This window comes from Zeus faber (genome assembly GCF_960531495.2).
Source record: "Zeus faber genome assembly, chromosome: 18".
NCBI lineage: Eukaryota > Metazoa > Chordata > Actinopteri > Zeiformes > Zeidae > Zeus > Zeus faber.
In genome coordinates, this window is record NC_137210.1 from 678,322 (window position 1) to 693,503 (window position 15,182).

A 15,182-nucleotide genomic window follows, 5' to 3' on the forward strand; every position below is an offset into this window, starting at 1 on the left:
GATTTAAAGTATCCTGCCTATATTGTTGTGCCACTCAAAAACTGGTCTCCGGTCATCAAATATAAACTAATATTTTACAATTTCTCCATTGTTGTATTATTGTTGTTACCCTGTTTATTCATTAATTTAGCATATTGTAATATAATTATACACTTCCATATGTGCTTTGGAATATTTCATAGCATGATATTATTCAGTTATGACTATTTTGAGGCCAAGGTTTTTTGTTGGTGTTTAATTCAAGCATGGGAGTTTATGGACATATCTTTAAAGTACACATATCTAACACAAGTACACATTTTTGCTAGTTACTCCAAGCCTACATACATTTTTAACATCTACCGGACTGGCTGACTGGACTTGCTGTGTTTGTTTACCGAAGAAGGTAAGAGCATAGGGAAAGTTCCAAACCAAACCTGAGGCCTAGTCTGTGGGGCCACAACACCAGCAAGCATCCCAACGTCTTCCTCTTACTCATATATTTTGATTCATATGAGAGTCCTCTTTAAAAGTGTATGTTTAATGTTCAGTTTACTATTTGGTAACACTTTATTTGTCCAAAGTTAATACTCAACTCAGTATCAACTGACTATCGCGTGCATCTTAAAATTTAAACTCAAGGCAATGGTTAAGTATCAACTTAATACTTTACTTAGAAACAACTTGTCTACACCTTAGGGACTCCCTAAATCTTTGGCATTTGGATGTGTTTCACTCTGATAACCGCCCTTTCATACGCTTATCCTGAAAACCTTCAGCCCCCATACCTAACTGTAACCATCTCTAACCTAATACATAAACTTAAACAACTCTCACCTAATACCTAGCCAATAACAATTTCTAATCTAATACATAGATTATCTATTTCTGCCCTTATACCTAAACTTGATCATCTCTAACCTTCTACCAATTTGATTTCAAGGTGATAACTTGTAGTCCTGATTTTTCTTATCAACATAGAAGCCACACCAATACACACATTTGTTGCCTGGCATTTAGATGTGTTTTCTGGCTCACAACAAGGTAGGTTAGCTGATAAACACTGGAAATGTAAGCTGTACTTTTTTTTTACTCTGCTGAGCTCTATTCAACAGCTCTGACCTACTTCGTCCAAATCTGTTCCAGGAAAAGAACAGGGAGTAGGCATTTACCAACAATAGGTTTGTCTTTCATTTTAAAAGGTTTTTAGTTCGGGGTGCCGAGATTCTTCATCTGCTTATGTGTCCTAAAACACACTGACACTGGCCACGCCAGTGCCTATGGAGACCACATTTCGCTCCATCTGTTTCATCCCCCCACCAGGTCATACAAGACCTCCACTCCAGTTAAGGAAAAATACCTTGCATCTCAATTATGATTTTGAATGTAAGCATGAAACCCGCTTTTGTATACAAAGGAACTGGCATGTTGTCCTTGTCACGATCTAAACTCTTTGGCCTGGTGATCCAGTGATATTCAAGAGTCAAGAATCAAGAAGTTACCTCCTTTCTAAACCAGTGGTCTTCAACTGGGGATAATATTGTCAAAAATAATTTTGACATGTGCCCCCGCGGAGGAGGTACATGTCAAAATTATTTTTCAGAAAAAAATAAATGTATTTTAGACTTTTTAAAATAATTATATTGACTCAACTTAAACCATTAACACTAGAACAGCTGCGTATTTTTATTTCAGTAATCAGCTGAAAGCGATGTGATTTTGCAGCTTCTGACATTTTGTTACCTGTGTTTTCAGTAACGCACCGTCTCTGACAGACAAAACTGGTGCATTGCTGAACTTAAATAAAAACACATGGTAAATGGTTTATATGATTGTATTGATACTAGATGTAAAACCCTATTTCAGATTCATGAAAACTTTGTTTTATTCGTGAAAACAGAGAAAAGGTGGATTTTACACTTTTTTCCATACACGGGCGATTTACGATTAGGTCTAGATCAAAAGGAAATACTATACTTAAAGTAGACAAACCTGGACTCAATTATAATAAGAAGCCTAAACAGCATTTCATATCCACATTCAGTTGTGAAACTTTATTCTACTGTAATTGTAAAAATAAGAAAAAGGTGGGTTTCACTGTATTTTCCACACAGAACAGGACTGGTCCACTAACGCAACTTAACCAACAAAAATAAAAGGAAAACCGTGAGCTTCATAACTGAGTATATAAATAGGTTAATAAGACGTTCTAAATATGTTATTATAGGCCAGGCTTAAAATGTAACACATTTTTTATTTTTTTAAATAGGTGGTCCCCGCTCTGTTTTGTCTACCAAGGGGTTCTTGGGCTGAAAACGGTTGAAGACCCCTGTAATAATCTATTTGTACAAAAGCCAACCTAAAAGTGTTTGGCCCTTCCCCAACTTGGTAATGAATGTAAGGGGCATTGGGAGGCAGACTGAAGTCAGACAAGGGTTCGTTTTGATTCAGACACACATTTAATAATACCCTAACCCTATCGACGCGGACAGGATTTTGCACAATGTAGCGTTAAGATAATTAGGACAGCGGAAAACAATCAAAATGGTAATTGTACATTCCAGTGGATCCCCTAGTTGCCAAAGACCTCTCAAATTGGATCCGTTGTTACAAAATATAATTAACAGGTAACGCAATGTGTTTTTGTTATTTGCTGTGAAATAACTTACTTACAGTAGTGCTGTTTATCTGAACTCAATCGGAAATGAAGGTTGATGTGGTTAACCGAATTATGCACGAATAATCATTCTTCAACTAAAACGATCCAAAGAATAATCTTGTGAAGATCCTACAAACCTCAAACCAATGAACACGATCTCAGTTTGTAAGATTAAATGGATAGGTAGATGGATAGATAGATGGATAGATGGATGGATAGATAGATTGTTTATTCATCCCAGAAGGGAAATTGCAATGTCCCAGCAGCTCACATCAAAACAATAGGTAATAATAACAAACAATAGAATCAAAATGTGAAAATCAAAATGAAATTATGAAAAAGAAAAGTAGCAATATATGATGGGAAAAAGTAAATAAAACTCACAGTGAACTACACAAAATATGGCAGGAAAGGTAAAGTAGAGGTTTAGAAATTGCTACACTCCTTTTTGGAGTGTTTACGCTCCTTAGAAAGTGCACTTGTTTACTACAAATGAATGGTATGTGTGTGCGTGCACATGTGTGAACTTGCAGGTGCGAGGGCTGTGGTGCCGTGTTTCACACGGAGTGTCGCCAGAAGGCCCAGCCCTGTCCACGCTGCGTGCGCAGGGAGCTCCACAGCAAAAGGCCTTCCTCCTTCTGGTCCCCAGACGGTGAAGACTCCCCGGTCTGTTACCACTTGCCTTACCAAGACACCTGACACACACACACAAGTGTGTACCGTCCACAAAAGAAACCCGCGTTGACACGCAAAAACGCAACAGCCTTTCTGTAGGACTTGATTTTGGACAAAGATGCAACAGGAAAGAACATCCACCTTAAGAAACCCTTCCAGGTTTAAAATATAAGTTTCTGTTTCTTCTTTCACTATAGGAGACTCCATATATATATTATTGGTAATTAGTTTTATCATATTTTATTGTTTATGCCGGGCCCTCCCGCCCTTAATTAGTATCACTTGATTCATCACTTGACCTCACTGTATTATTTGGAAAAAAACATCCAATACCCTTGCCCTTTGTTCAATGAATTCAATATTAGAACCGTAGAGACACTTGAGTTTGATCAAGACAGTATAAATGCAATACTATTTGGTATTATTGTTTGTATTCATATTTATTTCCACTTTGTGAAGAAGATTTCCCTTTCTCCCAAAATTTACTGTACTGTGAATGAGATTTGAATCTGCCTCGCCCTTCCTAACGTGTTTTGCAGAAGTGAGAAGTGTGGAAGGTCCGCCAAACCCACTGACCAAATCCAAGTCCCGTGGTTGTGTTTTGATAAGGAAGGATTTGGAGATCAGTCCAGTGATTGAGATGATGCTAGGTGCTAGGCCTGCATATGAAAAATCCTTCCCCATAATTCCTCAAGGTTAACCTTGTGTCGGACTGATATTGTCAACTAGTAATATAAAAATAAAACTTCACGTCAAACGGCCATGAATGCACTCTTTTCACTGACGTATTTATCTTGTTTTTCTTGTTTTTACTCATGTTCAGTTAAGTGATGATCACATCAGTCGAGTAATATTTGAAATATTTCACTTTAACTTGACTGTCCCTGCTGTGTAAAATAAAAAAGCTTATTTGCTGTGTGTGTGTGTGTGCGTGTGTGTGTATATATATATATACAGTGTGTGTGTATATATATATATATATATATATACTGTATATTATGCTCAGCTCAGTGGATTCTAGATAGTTTTCAGGCCATTTTGAACTGCAACTCCAAATCTAACAAAAACACGTAAGCTTTACATGTCCACATTTTTAAAGTCTACTTGTATGATACATTACACCAGCCATTAACACACGCACAAAAAAAATGTATCTTCCAGGATATGAGGGGTTGAAGACTGATGAAAGTGTTCTCAACTTGATCCAGGGATGAGTCTGAATGTGCTGGGCTGATTTTTTTATTTGTACTGAATTAAGTCGTCCGTCCCCCCCATTTTGAATGTTTTGGTGTTTTTATTAGTTTGTCTAAAGTCAGCAGTTGTATGTATCGAGATCTTAACAAGTGGTCAAGCGTTAAGGTTAAGTGGGTTGAGGTGAGGTTGAGGGTTGGGGTGAGTCAAGATATACTATTTCCTATGATTTACCCCCTGCAGTACCTCTATAATCCACTAGATGTTGATTTCCCATTACTTCAAAACATCTGAAAGTCAATGTGTTGTTCGGAAGGTGTGGAGAGTCTTTACTGAGTTAATGTCTTTAGGAGCAGTGTTATTGCTCCTATTTATAAAGTGTCAATTTATGTAATTGAACCCCCACGTTTCGGAATCCCAAGATACAGTAAATGAGTCAGAATGCAGACAAAGGTGTGTTAGAAAAAGTGGAAAAACCTTAATCTCACTGTCTGCGTAAAAGCACTGGTAAACCATTAAAAGGAAGTTCTGTGTGACATCAAATAATAATTGTGGCAGATCTTTAAACCACTTTTTCATGTCACAATACTTTTCAATGCCAATTATTTGTGAAATATTTATTGTACAGTATTTAAGACGAGTAACTGAAAGTGTACGCTTGCAGTTTATGTGTCGGGTTATTGGATTTTCTTTCTTTTTTCATTGTTTTTGTTTTAGTTATTTTCGGCGGGAGGGGGTTGCTTTAGTTTTACATTGCAGCCAAATTATCTGCATTGCAATGGGAACTTAATCTCCAATTGGCTAGCCTTTTTTTCAAAAGAGTTTTGTTTAGAAATGTACTGCTAGACTCTAATGCCAATAAAATTACATTGAAATCTGTGACGGATGCCCTGATCTGTTCTACACGTGGCACTTTTGAGCACCCCAAACACCAAATGACGAAACCCTGGACCTGCTGGATGCATCTTGGCTATGCGGTGGAAATCAGAGTGACCAGCAAAATATGCATCAGACTCAGTATCTGTAGGACTTATAAAGAGACTGAAGTTTTTCGGCCACTTTTTGTCTACTACCCAGAATTATACAAGAAGGTTGATACCACCAATCGGTGGTTGCGGCTCAATAGTTACTAGTAGTACTAGGGGTCAAATGGAAAGACTTTTTATCAAGTATTTGTAATATTTTATTTTATAAAGTGTAAATTAATACATGTTTTATGTTTTTTATGGTTTATGACATGACGTGACAATGTTAATGAAAAACATTTTCTTTCTATTTTGTCATATTTCTCTCAATTTTGTTCATCTTGTTTCCTGCCCTGGGTGTAGGGGCTTTATTTTTCTTATATATTTTTTTTTTATGTGATTCCCACCATGTAATGGTTTGACGGCTCTTTAGTCTGAACCATTCCTAAACAAATGGGGTTTGTCATAATAGTGTCCCCCCCTCTATGGACGGGGGTTCCATTCAAAGTTATTTGAAGTGGACACATCATAATGGAACACCCTGTAACCCAGTAAAAGGTGCTTGAAGGTGACATCATTTGTCACTTTGCAACACTGTTAACAGGCACCTAAGGTACTTTATCACATGGTGTTTCTCAGAATTGGAAACTGTTAGAGACTCCAATTGGCAAAGTACACTGGACATGGCACTATGGAGAGAGAGAGAGAGAAAGAGAAAAACGTATGGAAACATACGGAAATGTGATGGCCAAGTCCATTTTGAGGCGCAACTTCGGAAACACCCTTAAACTGTTGAGGTGTCTGGAAGGGTTGAGGTGAATAGGTCACTGAGCTCCCAAAAATGAGATATAGTGCGGTAATAATATTAACGTATGTTACTTCGAAAGTTACACAGAGAAAGTCAACTTTAGAGCGTGTACATTGGAGGCCCAGCGAGGAGAGAAGCGAAAATGTTTATATTTATGGCAAGACAAGGGCTGAGCTGACACCTATGGATTGGAACCAGATGTGGTATGTTATCTCTATACAGCTATTAAAGCGTGTGCCGAGCATCGCTCGGCAGAGAATACTTCCGACTTTGTTCTCTCCTGGACGATCCATGGCAAGTCCGGTTTGATGCTTATTTGTGTAATAAAACTATTATTTTAATCAAGTCAGCGTCAGCGGAGACTCCTTCTTCATCAACACATCAAAATCATACAAAAACTACAAAGTGGCGTCACAAACAGGATGTGTTGGGCCTCATCTGCCACTGCCGCCCCGCCTCAGAAGTTACCACTTTACCTCAAGGGTGAGTGTTCACTTACAATAAGAGCAGTTATGTGGTCTGAAGCTGTTGTGTTTTGTGCAAATAGGCTGCACTAACAACAGCAGATTGTGCGAAGATGAGAGATGATGTGTGTGTGTGTGTGCAAGCATGTGTTGTAGTGTGGTGTGTTGTGTGACAAATAAAGACTGTTTCTTCTTTCTTCTTTCTTAAGTTGTAAAAGACATAAATAAGGGGAATAAGAGAATAATAAACCAAGAAAAAGAGAAATAGAGAATAGAGACGAAAGAAATAAGAAATAAGTTAAAAGAGAATTAAGGAAATAAAAAGTAATATTAGAATGGCAGAATTAGTAACTCAAACACAGTAAAATAACCATGCAAGATTAAATGACCCTGTATCTCTTCAACGGTAAGACATGTGTACATTAGCTGCTGAGTGAAAGTTGGCCGTATGATAATATAGTAATAGACGAATCGGTGTAGGAAAAACAAAGAGGAAATAACCCTGGCCAGGGGAATTGGCTAAATATGAAATAAGATGAAAAAGATGATAGATAGAGTTTTGAGAAAAGTGGGAAAAACAGCTGCCCAGGAGAACTAGTGAACATGCATGATGAGTGACGAGAGAATCTGATTAAAAAGATAATTTGTTAAAAATTTGGCCAATGTGAACATTTTGATGAAATTAGAAAAGTATAAATGAGTCGACGTTAAAACATAAAGCTAAGCGCTGTTGAAGTCTTTGGAGGCTCAGATGTGCTGCAGGACAGACATATCCTTTTCTTTTTTCTTTTTGTGTGTGTGAGTGTGAAAGTGTCGCGGCTACAGATGTATGAAGAGCTTTGTGTAATGTTTTGTGTATGTGTAAATGAGAGAATATAATATATATTGAATATATGTGTTATTAAATAGGTATACATATGTGGTGAGCAGTTGAATAATACATAAAGAGAGACATTTCTTGCCCCTTTAGTGATAAACATATATGAGCCTGTTTACGGACTTTGTAAAGTTGATAATAAAGATTATGAGCTTTAAGGACGTTTGATAATATATATGAGCCTTTTTATTTAAGGACGTTTGATAAATATATATGAGCCTTTTTCTTTAAGGACGTTTGATAAATATATATGAGCCTTTTTTCCAAGGACGTTTGTACATTTGATAAAGGATATGAACCTTTACAGGACTTTATATATTTTATAACAAAATGCACCTTCTGAAGGACTAGAGCCACAGTCTGCCTACACATGCATGTACACATCCAGAAAAGAAAAGAAAATCTCCTGCTCTGAAATGTAAGTAGGATTTGTGGATTGTTTGATTAGGGTGTGGGTTTTTTTAGGGTGTGGGTCTTTTTTATGCTTGGTGTGTGTGACAGTGCTTGCTGTGAGTCCTGTCTGGTTAAAAGAGCAGATAGCCTTGTTAAAATAGAAGGAAACGCTGGTTTTGTATGTAAGAAAAGAAGTTTCGTGTTTTGGCTGCTGAGTGAGAAAAAACAGCTATGATTTATGACTCTGTGTGTAACTGCATTGGGCTGGGCTGTTCCTACGGGAGGTAAAACAGGATGTTCACTCGTTGACAACCAGTCCATATTGGAAGTCTTGGTTAAAGGTAAGAGGTGGAGCAAGGGGTGGTGCTTCATACAGAGTGGAACTTCGTTAACTCCTTCTGACAAGAGGGGCTATGTAGAGCCCCCCCCCCCCTACTCTTTTCTCTCAGTATGATAGAAGAAAAAATAATTAAACTTTAAACTTTAGACTTTAAATGCATTGCATGAATAAAGGTAAACATTGCTTTATTTCAAATGCGCGAGAAATAAAAAGCTGATAATGCATGTCTCACTGAATTGTATAACAGTGTGTATAACAATTTAGAGGGAGCCTAAGACACTGAACTCTTCTGTTGTTCTTTTTCTTTTTTTCTTTCTTTCTCTCTTTTACTATGCTGAGTGAAAGCTGGGGGAAAGACAGAGAAGATGGGTCTGAATGGGACCATCTAAAGGGCAGATGACAAGACAGCTGGCAGTTCTTCACAGACACTGAAGCTTGCGGATGACATCGCTTTGGAATCCTGAATCCAGTTGAACCAGTTAAAAGCCAGTACGGTTTTATCCACGAACTCTCTCAATAGACACCTGCATTTACCTATATGTGTATACATTTAGTTATAACCTACATTTTTGATACATGTTTAGCTTGTTTTCACATAAAGGCTTATGTGCCTTTGCATACATTGCATTTGCAATTATTTAGTGGGAGACTTGGCAACGGACTGACTAATTAAGGAATTTGCCTAATTAATGGAGTATTATTGATTTGATTGATCACTTGTGGAAAAGCTGATTTGATTTAAATACTGTTGAGTGCGGTGAATATTGGTTTCATTTTCTGAGTATGGTTTATCTAGGCTATTTTGAGAATGAACACTGATATAATTTTGATAATTTAACATAAATGAGTGTGATCAGATGCATCAGATGATGAACAAGTGAATTTGCTTTCACAAGTGGGAAGCGATTGGTCTCCTTTGGGGTTGGCAAATTCAGCTGTTTTTGGCTGAGTGTGATTACACAGTTTTATAAATACATGTTTTAAATAATTTGATTTGATTTACAATAAAAGAAAATAAGAGGGTCATTAGGATGTCAAAAATGGATACTAAAATTACAAAAGTAATCACTCCTATTGATGTAGTGCGAAAGAATAATCCCCTTATTAAAGATATTGCAAAAATATCAGGAAAATGGAGCAAGCGTTGGCCTGACATTGAACAACCATGGCCAGTTGAAGGAACTCTTAACCCGGATGTGATTAAAACAATGCAGGTGCTTGTGTCCACATATAAGGTAAATAAAAGGAAAGGCAAGAAAGGAAAGAGACACACGGAGAAAAGACAAACAGAACTTGGCATTCTGCAGCTGTTTGTAAAGAAGGGAACGACATGGTTCGAAGCTGCAAATGAAAAAAAAGAACAAAGTAGACAAGAAATAAAGAAAAATGAAAAGGAAACAGAAAAATTGACAGTACCAGTACCAACAGAACAGTACCAAGAGAAGGAACTGTTTGGGAAGCAGACAACAAGTCAGAAGTCTGGAAATAGGAGAAGAGGTTGTGAGTGACTCTGCCGAAGCTATTGGAGGATACGACCCAGCAGTCAGACGGATGTTGGCTAAAGCGGAGAAAAAAGGAGATCGACCAGTGAGGAAAATGGCTCCAGGAACAGACAACACGGATGAGAGTGAACAGGGTGAAAGCGATGAAGAATCGGAGAAAGAAGGTCCTTCCTGTTTTCAACCGTTAGCAGCCAGCACTGGGGTAGGGGATGACAGACGCATGGTTTTAAGAGAGATGGAGAAGAGTATGGACAGATGCCTCGAGGACATAAGTGACTCCACCTGTCTCGAAGTTCGACACGCATTGGAAAAACAATTACAAGAACTGCAAATAACGGAAAAGAAACTACAGAAGAAAAAGCCTCAAAGCCAGACACTTTGAGGTATGGACTACATCCAAGAAGAGAAAAGAGACCCGACAAAATGTGTCCATTGATAATTCGAGGACAAAATTTAGAATACAAACCTTGGCAGAATACAGACATGTCTAACATACTTGAAAAGTTACCCACTCTTCAAGTTGGAGCACATCCGTGGATCTCAAAGCTTGGAAGAGGTTTTGGTGGGAACACAGCGTACCATGGGAGATATTAAAAGACTTTTCGCTAGCCTCATTGGAGTCCCAGCTATGGCAGAGATCCAGCAGGCGGCAGGCCTGAACAGATACGTGGCAACTGCGGTGTATGATCCAGAATTGATTGCTGCAAGTAGAGGTCGGATGTGGAGAGCATTGAAGGATGCATTTCCAACAAACTTACACCCAGACAACATCTTTATTGAAGCATTGGGCCCACAGGAAAATCCAAGAGCTTATGTGTCAAGAACTAATCAAGTGTGGAGAAATGTCACAGGAATTGGTCCAGATTTGAATCAAATGGAGAAATCAATTCTCCGAGCCAAAATACAGAAGTTGCCTCTACAAGTGAGGAGCAAATTGGCAGAAGTGGTTGGTCTTGGAAGCATGACCAAAGGTGTTTATACGGATCACATAACGCATCAAGTGGAGCTATATCGGAAAAAGGAGCACGACCAGAAGGAACAGGACCAGGAGACTCTCAGAAAACTCAACCAAATACAGTTGGTGGATAACAAGAAGAAGGAAAATAAACAAGCTGTGGTTATGCAGAGCCAGTCACAACCAAATCAATTACCACCACAACCACAGCAAGGACAGATTCAGGTTCTTCCATCTGTGGTCCCCACTGTCTCCTTTCCACAGCCAGTTTTTGACCAACCACAAATATGGAGAGGAAGAGGCCAAGGAAATTTAGGAAGAGGAAGAGGAGGAAATTTCCAACAGTCTCAAGGAGCGTGCCATAATTGTGGACAACTAGGCCACTTTGCACGTTACTGCTACAGGTTCAGAGGAGGCTTCAGAGGAGGCTTCAGAGGACAACCACAGCCACTCAGGGGACCGACGAACCCTTACAGGGGTCCGGAACCTGGTTTCTAGGGGTGCCCGGAAAACTCGAAAGGGAGGTGTCAGCTGGTAGTATCAGGGCCGGAGCAAGATCCAAGAATAGAGGTGAAAATAAATGATAAGCAATTGGAAGTAATGGCAGATTGCGGAGCAGCTTTCACCTGTGTTCGGCCTGCTATACATCTCCCCATGTCTGACCGATTGGTACAGACAATCGGGTTTGAGGGTGTGAAACAGCTGATTCCTCTCACAAAACCAATTGCGCTCTGCTATAAAAATCGGAAAGCCACACTATTGGTGTCAGAACATACACCCATTGCACTCTTGGGAAGAGATGCTATGTGCAAACTAAATTGTACAATACGGTGTACACCGGACGGCTGTCTGGTGGATGTGCCACCTGATGTCTACCAGCAATTATTTATGGCACCAGAGACCAAGACTTCTTCAGTATATTGGATTGGAAATCTTAGTCCAGAGCTATTAGAGCCAGCCAAGCTGTGGGAGAAGTTCATTGTGGCAAATATGCCTGATGCTAAGTCCCCTGAGTATCCACATCACTGCACGCTGAAATATTTCAAGAAAGCTGGCCAATTGGATCTAGAAGAATGGTTGAGTAGTCAACCCAAGCATGTTCAGCTGACCTCGTGCTGCATAATTGTGGGACCACAAGGAGCAGCTATGAAGATAAACACTAATGAGTTCCAGGTGAGTCCTATCGCTTGGTACATGATTTAAGAGCGGTAAATGAAGTGGTGCAGGATTTTCCAGCAGATGTACCAGATCCACATACCTTGTTAGCTCAAATTTCTCCAGAGGCTACACACTTCACAGTGTTGGGTTTGTGTGGAGCATTTTTCAGTGTTCCATTGAGCGAAGAAAGTCGAGGGTTGTTTGGATTCACATACAAAGGAAAAACCTTCAAATACAAGAGGCTCCCTCAAGGATTCAAACATAGCCCTCACATTTTCAATAAAGTGTTGCAGGATGACTTGGCTGGGATTGATCAGATCTTGAAAATTACTGTCATTCAGTATGTGGAAGACATCATCATCTGTTCACCTGATAAGGAAATGTGCCATGAGGACTCAATTAAATTATTGACACATTGAGTGCTGTTTGTGTAGTAGTCAAAGCCCAGGGAACTGAATTTGTCGTTGAGAAAACAGAGGTAATACCACAATCTGCTTCTGCACAGCTTGCTGAGATTGTGGGCCTGACTGAAAGCTTGTCTATTGGCTGAAGGCAAGCGAGTAACAATATATACAGATTCTGCATATGTGCATAATGTGTGTCATTTATTTGGATCAGTGTGGAAAAATCGAGGATTTAAGAAAACCGATGGTTCTCCGATACAGCATCATGCCCAGATAATGAAATTGTTGCATGCAATGATGAAGCCAAAGGAAATAGCTGTAGCTAAGTGTGCAGCACATAAAATGGACACGTCAAGGGTTACACAAGGTAACAAAGCTGCTGATGAGGCTGCAAAAGCAGTTACAGGAGCTAACAAAGCAGGCAAGGTTATTTTGGTCACCCATGAAGTGGACTTGGAAGATAAAATCACGCTCAGAGATGTGACCTCGATGCAAGAAGCGGCGTCAGCCATAGATAAACAATCATGGTTGGACCGAGGAGCCACACAAGATTCTACTGGTCTGTGGAGAAATCATGAGGGACTGATGGTAGCACCCCCCGACCTGCTAGGTCTGATGATTCAGGAAGCACATGGGTTAGCCCATGTTGCAAGGAGGGAGGTAAGGAGAAAAATCATGAAAGAGTATGGTTTTTGGGCACCGTACTTGCTTGAGTAAATTGATTATGTCATAGGCAGATGCACAATCTGTCTTAAAAACAATGTTCGGAGGGGTGTGATGAGTCCACCTGGTCACATTCCAACTCTGACAGGTCCTATGCGTGAGCTGGTTGTGGAATTTGTTGACATGATAAGACCAATAAGAGGTAAAAGATACATGTTAGTCGATAGATTTTCATGGTGGCCTGAGGCATGTCCAATGAAGCGTAAAGATGCTCAGTCAGTTGCCAAGTTCTTGTGTCGTGAGGTCATAAGCAGATGGGGACTTCCAGATCGCATATCCTCAGATAATGGGAAAGAGTTTGTGGATACAACAGTGAATTTAATTCTGCAAAAATTGCGAATTAAACAACGTTTAGCAGCTGTTTATCATCCGCAAAGCCAAGGTGTTTGTGAAAAAATGAATGGTGTGCTGAAAAATCGTATTGCTAAAATCAGCACACAGGTCTAAACTGGGTAGAGACGCTTCCGTTGGCATTAATGGTGTGTCGTTCAAGTGGGCTCCGTGATTTGTGCATGACACCCCATGAGTTGGCTACGGGTAGACGGATGCCAACACCTTGTTTGCGCAAGTGGAAAGGGTCCAAGTTTAGCCCTTTTAGAAGATGAAATGCGAGTGTATGTTAACTATATGGCTGCACTGCATAAGAAAATACACACATATGTCTCTGACAGGCAAAAACAAGAGGAGGTGCTAGAGAGACTCGATGAGCAAAAGAGGAACGCGGTGCAACCTGGAGACAAGGTATTCGTGAAGGTGTTTAGGAGAAAGTTGTTTAACGAACGCCGGGAACGACTATTCGAAGTTGTTCGCAGTACAGGAACTACGGTTCAGGTTAAAGGTTCTCCTACATGGTACCATTTATCGCATTGTGTTAGAGCGCCAAAAGAAGAGGCGCCTCGATCACGGAGCAGAAATGTTGAAAGCACTAGAGAGCCTACAGAAGCTGCAGACACAGCAGAGGTTCATGAGGACCTCCAAGGTTAAGAAGAAGGGATTAACAATGATGTGGGTGTTCATGATGATGGTGAGCACACTTTTGATGATCCCAGGGATGAATTGTCAGCCCCTGAACAAGAAAGACACTTTGGCGACATTGACTTACAACACGTTCCAGACACAACAGAGTCTAATTCCAGAGAGTATGAGTCGTCAAAGACTCCCGAGGGCTGTGACACCTCTCCAGGAAAACACACCAACCCAGTTGGACCCAGGAGTCCAAGGCCACCTCGAAAAAGGGTTTAACCAAAGTGATACGAGGACTAGGGTTGAAGTGACTTTGGGAAAGTCAGTTCAGCTGCCATGTCAGTGTACAAGAAAAAATTATGAAAAAGGGGAATTCCGAGTCCAGTGGGAAGATAACCATGGGAAGGTAATTGACTTGTCTGGAACATAATCACTAAAGAAGTATGTGCTGCTAAATGATCGAAGAAGGCTGAAGATGGAGGATGACTCTAGTCTTTATCTACGTAGACCCCAGATTGAAGATCAAGGAGACTACAAGTGTTCTTATTATGATCCAAAATTAGTGAATGTGAGAGAGGATGGAGTGCAAACGAGGCCAGAATACGGATACAAAATTGTGACTTTTGTGGTACTAAATGAAAGTAAAATTGCAGAACCTGCGGTTGTTGAAGTAGGAAAAATTGACAACTGAAGTATCAACTCTCCCACCAACTGAATAAATATAGCAGACGTCCGCCTCTTTAGGTCTGAAAGTCACTAATGTTGCAGAGGAATTGCGGTTAACTACTGCTGCGCCTCAGATGATTTCTACAACTCCAATTTCTGTCAATACTGTGATTTGAACTAAATTAGGAAATGCAGTTAACCTTCCATGTAAACGTAGTAAATGGAATACTGGTGGAAATATTTCCCCCAATTGGAAAAATGCGCGTGGTGAAGACATAGTGCTAACAGGACCTGATGTTAGCAGTGTGCCTCGCAATCAACAAAAGTATGTGTTGTTTAATGACAGGAGATGGGTTAAAGTTCAAGATGACTGTTCACTTGTCGTAAATAATGTCCTATGGGAAGATCAAGGAGAATATATGTGACAGTTTGACCACTCTCACTGTCTGTTTAACTGCCT

At 39.8% G+C, this 15,182-nt stretch overlaps 1 protein-coding gene across 2 annotated transcripts in view; it reads left to right on the forward strand.

The window, feature by feature from the left end:
- plekhm3 (pleckstrin homology domain containing, family M, member 3) overlaps positions 1 to 5,377 on the forward strand; it is an 82,173-nt gene extending 76,796 nt beyond the window's left edge. For both annotated transcript variants that reach the window (XM_080018606.1, XM_080018607.1), the window contains one exon: positions 3,172 to 5,377. In XM_080018606.1, coding sequence (XP_079874732.1) covers positions 3,172 to 3,337 — 166 coding nt within the window. In that variant the 3' untranslated portion in view covers positions 3,338 to 5,377. The remainder of the gene's footprint in view (positions 1 to 3,171) is intronic.
- Positions 5,378 to 15,182: the final 9,805 nt, after the last annotated feature.